At 34.1% G+C, this 12,290-nt stretch overlaps 1 protein-coding gene across 1 annotated transcript; it reads right to left on the minus strand.

The window, feature by feature from the left end:
- Positions 1-766: 766 nt before the first annotated feature.
- On the minus strand, positions 767-2,215 carry LOC138137115 (tyrosine recombinase XerC-like). The gene is made up of 2 exons (XM_069056400.1): positions 1,658-2,215; positions 767-1,598 (listed from the first exon to the last, which is right to left on the minus strand). Exons 1-2 carry the CDS (start codon positions 2,038-2,040, stop codon positions 803-805), a joined length of 1,179 nt encoding a protein of 392 aa, XP_068912501.1. The 5' UTR covers positions 2,041-2,215; the 3' UTR covers positions 767-802.
- Positions 2,216-12,290: the final 10,075 nt, after the last annotated feature.

Here is a 12,290-nt window from a genome sequence, read left to right on the forward strand (position 1 = left end):
GGAAATTGACGTACACAAAAATTTGTTTTTGTATGTTTTTTAATCTGTTTAATTTGGGTTTTTTAAAGAGGTTAGAATTATCTGACATTGTCACCGAAATGATTAATCAAAATAGTTTAATTAGACTTGGTAAAATTAATATGCAACAATAAAAACGTATTTTTATTAGGTACAGTTTAGTTGAGGCATACTAAAACCGAAAAAGTAAAACCAAAAAAACGTTTGACAACTGTTTGACAATAATAAAACTGACATAAGCTGACAATTAATAATCTGATTTACATGATCAAATTTTAGATTTCCCATTTTTTTTTGGTGTTCAGTGTACTATCGGGTGTGAATTTTCCGTCAAAGTTGGCAAAGTCGATTGTGAGCGCACCACTTATCTGTCTGCAGAGTAAAAACGCAAACAACGCAAAAAGTGAGGTTAATTTTAAACAGCTGATCCGTGATCTGTAATCCGAGGTGCGTTCATAATCGACTCTTCAACGCCAACTTTGAGGGTAAATTTAAATGAACACCCAATATATGCACGGTGAAATAGAAATCCATCATAATATGTAAACCATAGTACCTACCATCGGTGGACATTAAAAGCACAAGGACAGGTGCAAGCCCGTTAAAATTTTTATTTGTTACTAAATTGTAAACGTCATTTATTCGAACTGTCACTTGACGTTGAAAAGTCATTTTAACTGGCTAGTAGCGTTTAATTGACAGCAGACCAGTTATGAATTTAACAAGTTAGTAGAGAAATTTGAAATTTGGAAAGGATAGTAGCGTTTTTAACATTTGAACATTTTTATTTCTTTGTTTCATACAAATTAAAATTAAACGTACAATTAGAATTTCCGCTAATGTCGAACATTCCTGAAGCGGAAGTGAATTCGCTCGTCATTGGACAATTAATTGTAGAACCTCCCGAAGTGGAAGCCACATCTGTTGAGTTTCGTCCAGGAAACATTTTTTTCGCAATTTCAGTTTTTTTATTGATAGAATCATCCACATAACCTTCCGCAATTCCACTACTTTTCCATCCTCCCACACGTTTTAGTGTCAAAATATCTCCACCTGCATCCACAACCATTGTTGCTGCTGATCGGCGAAATGAGTGACCTGTGTATAATTCAGGTTCTTGTAGCCCTAAGTATGTTGCAATTTTTTTCGGTACACCGCCAATAGTGTGCTGGCCAACATTGAGGGAAATACATTTGCCATTACGGTAGGTTAAAAAGAAACGTAATTGGTCTGCTTGACGAGGACGAAGAGCTGCATATTTTCTGTACAAAACACAAGGTTGAAAACTGCAGCCCTCATCTGTGATCGTAAATCTCCTTGTTGTTAAATTCTTTGTATTCCGTAAAGTGACGATAATATATTTCTCAACATCTTCTACGTCCTTCACCGTCAACGAGAGAAGCTCGTCACACCGGCAAGCACCAAAAATTCCAAAAATTGTAATCACTTTATATAACAACCAATAGTCATCAGGAGCTTCAACAAGAAATTTTTCCACTTGCTCTTTTGTTAAAACCCTTGCCTTCTTCGGCACGTAACGCTCATTCTTTCTCTTGAGAAAAGCAATTACCTTATGAAATCTACAAATGTCAAGTTAAAATATCACTTTTTTGACAACGTCTGTAATAGGAAAACAAACCTGCGAACTTCAGCATTTTCTTTAATTTCCAGGCAGCTTTTTAACATGGACCATTTCGACCACAAAGAATTGGGGCTAAATTTGTCTGATAGTTGGTGAAGATACACCAAAAGAACGTCTTCCGTTACACCAGTTACGTTATTGTTTTTCTGCCAATTTTTAAATTCTTCATATTCTCGTTCATATCTTGCTAAAGACTTCGCTGGCAGTAAACTGGAAGCCACGTTTATAGCTTCCTTTTTGATTTCTTCTGGCACGTTCATTTGAGAAAAAATCTTGACGGAAATAAACAATTTGAACAAACGGCGCGTTGTCATAGTAATTGTACTTCTAAGGTTTCTGAGTTTTGAGCAATAATTTGGAAGAAAACAGAATTTGATCATTTTTAATTTTATTTAGTTGTTTACAATTTAGTAACAAATAAAATATTATACAAGACACGCCAGGTAACTGGTTTTACTGGCTCAAGGAGGTAACTGACTCGTCTTCGACTCGTCAGTTATATCCTCCATTCGCCAGTAAAAACCATTTTACCTGGCTTGTAATGTAAAATACTATAACCGAGCTAGGAGCGTATTCTGTGATTTTTAAAGTGGCGTTAAAATTTTAGCGTCGTTTAAAATTTAAAATTTCAAGCTCTGATTGGTCATTGCTATGACAATTTAATTTAACGCCCTTTAAAATTTACCGGAGCAGTTACAGAATACGCCCCCTAGCCCGTTATGAGACTCTTTACCCGTAGCGGTAGAAATAAATAAACAGATGTTTACGATCAAATGTACCGTAAAAATTATGACGGGGTGAATAACGTTTATTTGTCAAAACCATCAAGTTAATGTTGAGTTTGTTTCATATTGAATGATATTGCTTGATTTCCCAATTAAATGGTAGGTAATTATTCACAGAATCGGTTTTTTTGTGGTCAAAACAGGTTATTTTTGAACGTCGGACAAATTAGATATTATTTTAATTTTACAAGAGAGTGATGTCAATGTTACAATATTATCCGTTTATTAAACTCCCGCATTATCGGTGTCAAATTTTTGTTTTTTTTTTGGAGTGTACACTTGATTTCAAAAAAATAGCGTACAAGTGCTGAGAGCGATTTTTGTAATATTTTCCTAGTTTAAATGGGCCGCTATAAAGTGTTTCTAGGCAATATGAATTTCATACGCTACCTTCCTTCTAGTTTAGTGATGATGATGATAGCTTTTGTCACTTTAATGTAACCATGGAAACAAAGCTAACATTACATGGGGAAATATTAGGTGTACGCTATTTTTCTGAAATCAAGTGTACCTATGGTGACATACCTTTTCAGTTGCCTGTACACAAAATCTAGTTATGAAAATGTCAACAAGAAAAGTTTGGTTATGTTAATGGAGTTAATTCTTTGCTTTCCAGACAATAATTAACAATAGCCTGCTTCTGTCTGGCCGTTAACAGTATTCTTTTACGTTTCATATCTTCTTTTTGTTCAGCCTTTTCGTGTAAGTAATACTTTGAATGAAAGAGAGCGAATTTATTAAACTTAACTTCAAATTTTTGCGCCAACGTTAAAGTAAAAATTGTTAGTCTCAGAACGACAGTGCGGCAACTTGCAAACACTTTGACAGTGCGGGAGTTTAAAAAACGGATAGTACTTAATCTGACAATTTGTGACTAAGCGAAAGTTTGATACACAATGAAAAATTTTTGAATGTCCCAGCTTTTAATGTCCTCTGATGGTATCTATTTTCAATAAGTGAATAAACTGAAAATGGTCAGAAGATCCTAGGGTTTTAATATTCTGATATACAGGGTGTTTTCGAAGTTGAGGGGTTCCTTTTAACATGTGATAGTATGCGTTGTTCTAAAGAGTTTTAGCCAAAATCACCTTAGTAAAATGTGTACGGCAATAAAGATACAATAAGTTAATTTTTGTGAAATTTTTGAAACCGGTCCTGCTCAAATTTGCGCTGATTTGTTAGAAATTTGAATTGACAAAAAAAAAATCAAATGATCATGGACGTTAATCAAAAATACTGTCAGAGTTGTCATCTAATTAGTCGAAATGGCTTTATTATTAGGAAAATAATGAGCTCACAATTATGTTGCAAATGTATGGGCAATATTATCACGTTATCAGAATGCAGCTGCGGGGTCCAGAGAGTAGGTACTGCAGAGCGATTTCCGGAAAGGTACCATCCTGGGCCAGGTTAGTTATTAATCTAGTACAGCGGAGAAATGGACAGGACCGGACTCAAAATTTTAGAAAACAATAAAAATATACAATCAATTTTCTCCGTTAATACAAACATTTTACTAAAAAGATTTAAACTAAAATTCTTAAGAATAATGTGTAGTACCTTGTGTTACAAGGAACGCCTCAACTTCGAAAACACCCTGTATTTCGATTTCAGCATGTATATTCGCTTTTAATTTGTTCTATGATTGGCTAGTTTTAATTTTCCTAATTTTAAAAGTCAGTTCAAACCGCTACTTACCTTAATGTACTGTTCTTTATATATTTTACACAAACTATCTTAATTATTGTTGTCGGTCGTAAGGCTGTCGGTAGAATGGTAGAATGAGAATTATTGAGAATGGCTGTCGGTAAAACGGCCTGTCGGTAAAATGGATTGTCGGTAAAAAGGGTGTCGGTAAAATGGCTGTCGGTAAACCGGCTGTCGGTAAAATGGCTTGTCGGCAAAAAGGGTGTCGGTAGAATGGCTGTCGGTAAACCGACTGTCGGTAAAACGACCTACACCCGTTTTATATAACAATAAAATAATTAGTTATTGAATACGTAACGTTTTCCAGACATTAGTACATATTACAATAATTAAAAATAAAGAAATTTCACAATGACCTAGAACATGAAGCAAATGCCGATATACAGTCTGGAAATTTTAACTGGACAAATTCACTCATGTTATGAAAACAGTTGATATTGACCAATAGTGTGCCGAATATCGCGAAAAAAACTAGTCATGGTCAGAAAATGCGTCGACAAAAGCTCCCTTCCGGTGAAAAACAACGTTGACAAGGCTTTTCTTTTTGTTGGTACCACAAATTAATGAACAAAATGTCAGAAAATTATTTTGACGTTTTCCGAAATGGATTTAAAAAATCATTTTAGAAACGACTCCAGCAGTGATATTTATTACAGTGTGAAAACAATTTGGAATACAACAGGTAAATTGTTGCAGGAAAAGTGCCACGATGAATATAAACTAACCTTTAATCCGTTTTGTGATGTTGTTCCGAATGTTTGTTTGAATTGTTCATTCGGGAATTTGTCTAGAAAAATATAACTCGACTTCCCATTTTTTTTCGGAAAATTTTGATTTTATTGGACTCAAAGTTTGTTGCTTTAAGCAAAGTCACTCGACCCTAACGGATCTCGTGGTTATTGCCAAGCAACAAACTTTTCGTCATAAAATCAAAATTTTCCGAAAAAATGGGAAGTCTTGTGATATTGCTTCTGAATAAAATTCATAACTTGGACATAGGTGATTTTTGTAAAAAATCCCGAAACCGAACGATTTTTGTTTTTTCCTGTCGAAATTTTGGCGCAATGGTTTTTGCATATCTGCTCCCGGAAGCTCGCAACCACCCCTAACTTTTTTTTCAAATGGAAGGGTATGCCAAGTGACACCTCGTTTGAAAGCCCACTTCGCAAAGAATACAACGCACTATTTGTTTCCTGAATATTTTCAAATCCTACGTCCTAAGAAATAAAAAAAAATCAATGCAACAAATGTTCAAAATGGACATCGTTTGTTTCTTGGCCAATTGTAAATCGATAATAACATGCATCCCTTACGTTTTATAACATTTCCGGTGGGTAATCCCACCTAATTTCATCCCTAAAACCGAACAGTATTGAAGAGCGTAAGCAATGTAGTAGACATGGAATTAGGCAAATCACACCGGAAATGTTACGAAACGTAAGGGATGGTTACTATCGTTTTGCAATTTGCCAAGAAAGAAACGGTGCCCATTTTGAGCATTTGTTGCATTAAATAGAATTCAACTTATAAATTGGTTTTTATTTTTTAGCAAGTACGCTTTGAAAATATTCAGGAAACAAATAGTGCGTTGTATTCCTTGGCGTACCCTTAGTTAGAAGTGGTTGCGCGCTTCCGGGAGGAGATATGCAATAACCATATGCGCCAAAATGTGGGCAAGGAAAAACAAAAATCGACCTGTTTCGGGATTTTTTACAAAAACCGCCTATGTCCAAGTTATTAATTTCATTCCAGTTAAAGTTTCCACACTGTATGTCAAGAAGATTCAAAAGGTGTTTCAGATCGTATTTCCGCTAAAACCGAAGGAAAAAAAAATAATTTCGTATTTCTTTTTGTTTATCCTTTATTGCTTGTAGGATATAAGGAGGATCTCGTATTTTCATATTTCTTGTATGCCTTGGATCTACTAATTCATGCAAAATACACTCTATATAAAATTGTACAAGTTTAGGTTCCATCTCAAATTTCCAGAAATTTATATCTTGTACTATTCTTTCAATTTTTAAATTATCGTTACCTGATATCCATAGAGCCAAAATAAACTAGGCAAGAATGAATAGGGAATTCCACGATTTTTCTTGGAAAGCAAAATAATTGCCCCATCCTCCCACGTATCCTTAAATACTAGGTATATAAATTTAAAATGTTACAGGTACTTGAAATATTACATTTAATGTGTACAGGGTGATTCTGAAATAAGTTTGAAAAAAAACCCGGTAATTGGTGATGATGAGAAGAAGTAATAGACAAAAAATTTTTCTTATAAAAGTTTCTTCGTTTTCGAGATACAAATGATTGAAAATTTGGTCAAAATTGCCAGTACGCTGCTGAGTTAAAGGTGATTACCTGATTATCTTGATAGTTTAGCAACAATAATAATCTGAGGTGCCCGTCAGTCACAAACGTAACCTTACTCCTCTCGATCATTTCGATAGAAACATTTACAAAACATTGTGCTTGCACCTACGCCTTTATTGTGGAGTTGATGTAACAATGGTTGCTAATGAAGTGAACAAATTCGGACAAATTTTCCCTATTCACGGGCGTTGAAAATACAAGGATATAGGGTAATTTCCTTCCTTTAGATTTCACCTCCAAAATTCATATAGGCAGAATAATTATGTGTCAAGGTGTCAACGATACTCCACATTTTTTTTCCAAACTTATTTCAGAATCTCCCTGTATATTAATATATTTCTAACACATTTAATTACAAATTTTAGACTGTATTTATAAAAAATTCAAAAAACGAAAAATTCCCTATTCATTTTTGCCTAGTTTACATGTTTTTCTTTTGGTTACATGTAACTGACCCTGAATTTGGTAATACCAAGCATGTTTCTTGTTTATGCTGTGATCATTTTTATTCCAAAAGTTAATTTTTTTCCCTCGATTGCCTCTTCTATCTTCATATTGAATGCCGAACTAAGGTATGATTATCTATTAGTCCGTCTGGTGTAGCCCCAAGAAATTAGAATTCTTCATCAATGAACATACCGCATTCTAAAATTTTGACTCCTAATTGTTTTTCCAACTGGCGCAACGCAGTTTGTTCGAAATGTTTTCGATGTTTTATGGAAGGAGTTTGAAGATTTTGATTGGAATATATTATATCACGTACCAAACTGACACAAGAACAAATGACGTGACCCATAATCTAACTTTTTAAAAGCCCAAATTCGCGGTAAAAAGATGTGTTCACAAGACAAAAGTTACTAAATGTAGTAACTTTAGTTTGTCATTACAAAAATGAATCTACTATAGATATTTATATATATAGCCTTCCCGCTGAAATGGAACAAATCAGCCCTGACAGTCTGCATTCGTGTCGGTGAGTGCCAAATAGTTGGCGGGGGGTAATTTCAGCATTTGCGTTGAATTTTATTGTTAATGTTTATTTGTTCTTGTTGTCTCAAAAAAATGGTTACGTAAGGTACCAATTTTTTCATTGATCGTTTACGCAGTAAGAAGGTCTAACAGAAAGAGAATAAAAGTGGGGGTTGTCATTAAAAAAAAATTTGTGATGACGTCTTGACGTCATTGCGCAAAAATCAATGACGTCATTTAAACAAATTGCACATCACAGGATGGCATCTTTCGAAATAAAATCGACCTGTCCGAGCGATTTTCTTAAAAATATCACATAACGCTATTATGATCAATGTACCTACAATGAATAAGATCATCTTTGTTTCTTGGTGTAGTAATGCTCAAGGCACAACTACCCCCAGAGTCAAACTTTTATTTTGAGTGTACATAACAGGCGGGCATTTGAAATTGTTAAACTAAACGCCAGGCGGCAGCACGTAGTAGAGACAATTTTACTGTTTGCAATGGTCTCGAAGTCCTATTAAAATTTGGTGCAATTTAATTTTTTTTTGTCTATATTTTTTTTTTGTTGCAAGATAAAACATTAAACTATGTCTCTCTAGTGTTGAAATTTGCATTTTTGGTTTATGTCCATCACAAATTTTAGGTCAAATATACAGAAAAATGTACAACTTCAAGACGTAAAACAACTTTCAAAATATTTTTTTTTTTTAAACAACACTAGAGAGACAAAGATTTAAGTTTTATCTTTCTGAATATATCATATTTTGATTGCAATAATTAACACAAATGGCTATTTTAATGGGACTTCGAACGCATGTTTTACTGCACCAATGCCACAGTAGGGATTGGTCTTAAGGTGTATAATAATTCCGGGATAAGGCTGACTTGACTGAAAACTGTTTTCTACGTCAATTGTGTGTCTTACGCAATTGCGCCATAATACACAATAAATTTTTGCAGTTCTGTGTCTTATTAATTCTATAACGCTGGACCCTAATCCCGGAGTGAAATTTGATTTTCGTACGCCATGCTTTAATTGGCTCCATATCAATTCTATGGGGTTTAGTACGCAATAATATAAACGTCTAGAACTATCAACAATATCGCCGAAAACGCACAAAATCGAAAGCTGTTATCACAGGGAATTCTAGATACAAAGTAAAGACACAAGACCGCAAGACAATTTATTTAAAACTTTCTAATGCAAAGGGTCTTGTTACCTGCGTCTCTTTACGCCTGTTGCACACGGACGGTTGTTTCACCGGCCGGTCGTTTTGCCGGTTGTTTGGGCGGTTTGTCAATCCCGTAATAAATCATTTGACATAAGTTAACATTTTTATAATGGCTCGTTAAACCCCTAAAATTTTATGAGCTCTTAGCTATTTTGGAGGACTATACACATCCTTAGTTTTTATTTTCTTGTTAAACGTGTCGGAAGATAGTTCTACTGTATTTGGTTATCACAACAAACTACCAAAATTAATAGTGAACGTGAAAAAGAAATGTTAATTGAATAATTATTGTGGAATCTGCCAAATGTACCAAAGACAAAGTGCTGAAAAGCGGTGAAACTTGCTGGAGATGTGCCATACGTTTCTGTAAACCAAAAGATTTTTACAACGGGTGTAGAATGTATGAACTTGTAAATAAAATAAGGAAAAAGAATTATTTGGTATGTTCAATGACAGGTAGCAATGGAGAGAAAGCCGAGGGCGTTGAATTCATGTTAAGGATGACCGGGGACCCGTCTGCGGCGCAACTTTATTGGGGTGTTGTTCTTAAAGTGTTTGCAGTCTAACCATCAATTATCATAGCTGTAACAACAGTGAGATTGGTGGAGTCAAAACTAGTCAAGTCGGGCGAATTGTCGAATTGTCGTACGTAGTCCCAAAATTCTTCCTTTTTTTTTTAAATCCCGCTACGTTCCAATATAATACTTTTGCTCCTTCCGTCCCTTTCGTACTTTGTTTCTCTTGTTCCCCTTTGTGCTTTCTTTCCGTTTTCCCTTTTTTTTTGTTCATCTACCTTCTTCTTTATCCTTTGTCCACTTCCGTTGTCTCCTTTTCCTCCATCCCATCTTCCTGCCTCTACTGAAAAACCTCTAGTCTCCCCTTTTCTTCATTCCATCTCATCTGTACCCCCTCTATGGTTATTTTCATGTACCCCACTTTTACATCTTTCCCTTCTCTTTTTTCTTCACTGGCGATGGCTCGTATTTTTTTCTGTATTTCTCTTTCTTTCTCTGTTGCCCTATTTCCTGTCAATTTTCCTTTCTGTTTCATTACCTTTTCTTTCCCACTCCACTCTTCCATTTGCACTAGTATTTGGTCCTTGTTTATGTTGTAGCAATCTTTAACTTTCGGTTCCCCTATGTTTTTTTTTATCAACTTTTGTACTTCCTCTCTGCTCTGCTGCTTGCTATTTCCTTCACTTCTCCATCCCGTTATCACTATGTTATTTTTTCTTCTTCTTCTTTCTTCATTCTCCATTTTCATTTCCAGCCGTGCTACTCTCTCAGACATGCTATTTTTCTCTTCCTCCCATTTCTTTTCTTTATTCTTAAATTCTTCCCTTAGTTGTTCTATTTCTCTCTTGACTTCTTGGTTCTCTTTTCTCAGCTCCTTTATTTACTCTGTAATTTCCCTTTTCATTTCCTCCAGCTTTTCCAATATCTTTTCCATTTCCCTGCCTGATTTCTTCTCCACTTCCGGGATTTTTGGTGACTTTTATGTCATGTTTCAACGAGAAAACTATTTTATTAATAAACGATTACAAAAACCAAGACGTTTACATTTGAAATGTATGCCAGCTGTCAATTATGTCAATAAAACAAACAGAAATACAATTCATAGTCTTGCCAATTTCATGAAAATTTTTTTATTGCCAACTGAAACAGTTATTGTTGCTCACCCGGTATTAATAATAATTAGATTTAATTCATAATAATTGAATTTATCAATATTATTAGCATCTACGACCGTACCGGGTGGGGCATCGTATACGCGCACGCGAGAAATCGCGATTTCTAATTAACTAAAATTGTCGAAATTTTATATACCTATAGTCGTTTTCAACGACATCCGTGCTGTCATTGTCATTTTTAATATGTTGGTGCAGATTATACATACAAATTCATAACCAGGATCAGAGTATAAGCAAACCCTAGTTAAAAAAATGTTAAACAAGAAATTGAGGTTATGGTAGAAGAAAATTACTATGCCGTCAAACATCAACAACAAATAATAAAACTCAGTCTTTAACATGGTGTGAAACATGGTTAAACCAGGTCATCCTCGGAATCCAAATCAGACAACATGTTTTCTTTGATTTGTTTGAAATTATAGAAAATAATTTGAATTTGTCAATTTGCCGCGTCAAGCTAATTTGCCAAATTAAAAAATTCAAAATTACTAAACTGAAACAGCAAGTAATGCCAACATACTGTCATAATGACAGCACGGATGTCACTGAAAACGACTATAACTAATTATTGATAAGGTACACTCTCGTGTCAAAAATGGATTACTCCCTAGAATTCGAACTTTTAGGGAAATAACGTTCTTCATGTTGTGTGTAACTAGAATTTTCAAAAGTTATTTTGAATGCCTAAGGTTGGTTACTTTGAATTGAGAGATTAAATCCAAATAAATATGCCGCCAGTAACCAAAATTGATTGTGAAACGAAAAATCATCTATCACTTAGCGAGAAATTAGTCATTTGCAACTGTTACAATTAATTTGCTGTCTTAAATTTTTGGGATATCTTTTGTTTGTCACCAGAAACCACATAGCCTCCAACCTAACCAAATTTATGGCAACCTAGTAACGAATATCCCTAAATCCTAGGGAGTAATCTATTTTTGACACGAGAGTATTTGAAAATTAAAAAAATATATTTTGTTAATAAATAAGGCCGTAACAGTTTTATTAGTTTTCTGAAATTAACTATTAATTTACCTATAAAGTTTTTACACTAAATGAATCTGTATCTGCTAGCGCATCAAACCCTGGTGGCACAATTACAAATTTTGACTTGGTTAGCTAAATAATTCGCTTTTTTATTTAAACGCAAACCAGACGCGTGATTTATGGCACAATGGTATAATTTCCCAACAAAAGGTATTGCCGACCGTTTTAAACCTTTTCGCCATAAAATTGACAGTTTCCATTGTCACCTAAATTTACAACACAAGAAGCAGGTTATAAATAATAATTATTTTGAAAGTTGAAATCTAAAACTGCGTTTAATTCAAAATCTAACTGGTGTTTTTTCCGCTAATTTCGTAAATAATTATAGGAAGTGAATCTGGGTAGGTTAGTATAAAAATCAGAATTTGACTTTTTGGTTGAAATTTACATTTTATTATATTTTTTATTATACCTGAATCATAATCCCTGTTTTTGACACTAAAATGCGTGTGAAAAAGGGCCTTTAAAACACTAAAGCTTTAAGGGTTGCTTAGGTAACAACAAATTCACCTACATTTTGAACAATGATAAATAAACATTTATAGAAAATTTATAATAGCAACGAAACAACAACAATTGATCATTTCTATATCAACGATTAATGACACAGATTATTTCGAAAAAGGTATTTCAATTTACTTTTTTTGTTATAATTTTCAGATTGTAGTGCAGGTATAATAAAAAATAGCGTATGATACACGTTTATAAGGCCCTTTAAAGCACTTGCGACGTTTTAAATTTGTCGCGCGTGCTTTAAAGGCTTCCTTATAAACTTGTATCATAATATACTATTTTGGCTTTGTTTGTAAGTGAAAAAT

This window comes from Tenebrio molitor, chromosome 8 (assembly GCF_963966145.1).
Source record: "Tenebrio molitor chromosome 8, icTenMoli1.1, whole genome shotgun sequence".
Taxonomy (NCBI): Eukaryota; Metazoa; Arthropoda; class Insecta; order Coleoptera; family Tenebrionidae; genus Tenebrio; species Tenebrio molitor.

Coding starts and splice junctions, on each gene's coding strand:
- LOC138137115 (XM_069056400.1), bottom strand. CDS start 2,040: ATGATCAAATTCTGTTTTCTTCCAAATTATTGCTCAAAACTCAGAAAC. Junction 1,599..1,657: donor GAAAATGCTGAAGTTCGCAG/GTTTGTTTTCCT, acceptor TGACATTTGTAG/ATTTCATAAGGTAATTGCTT.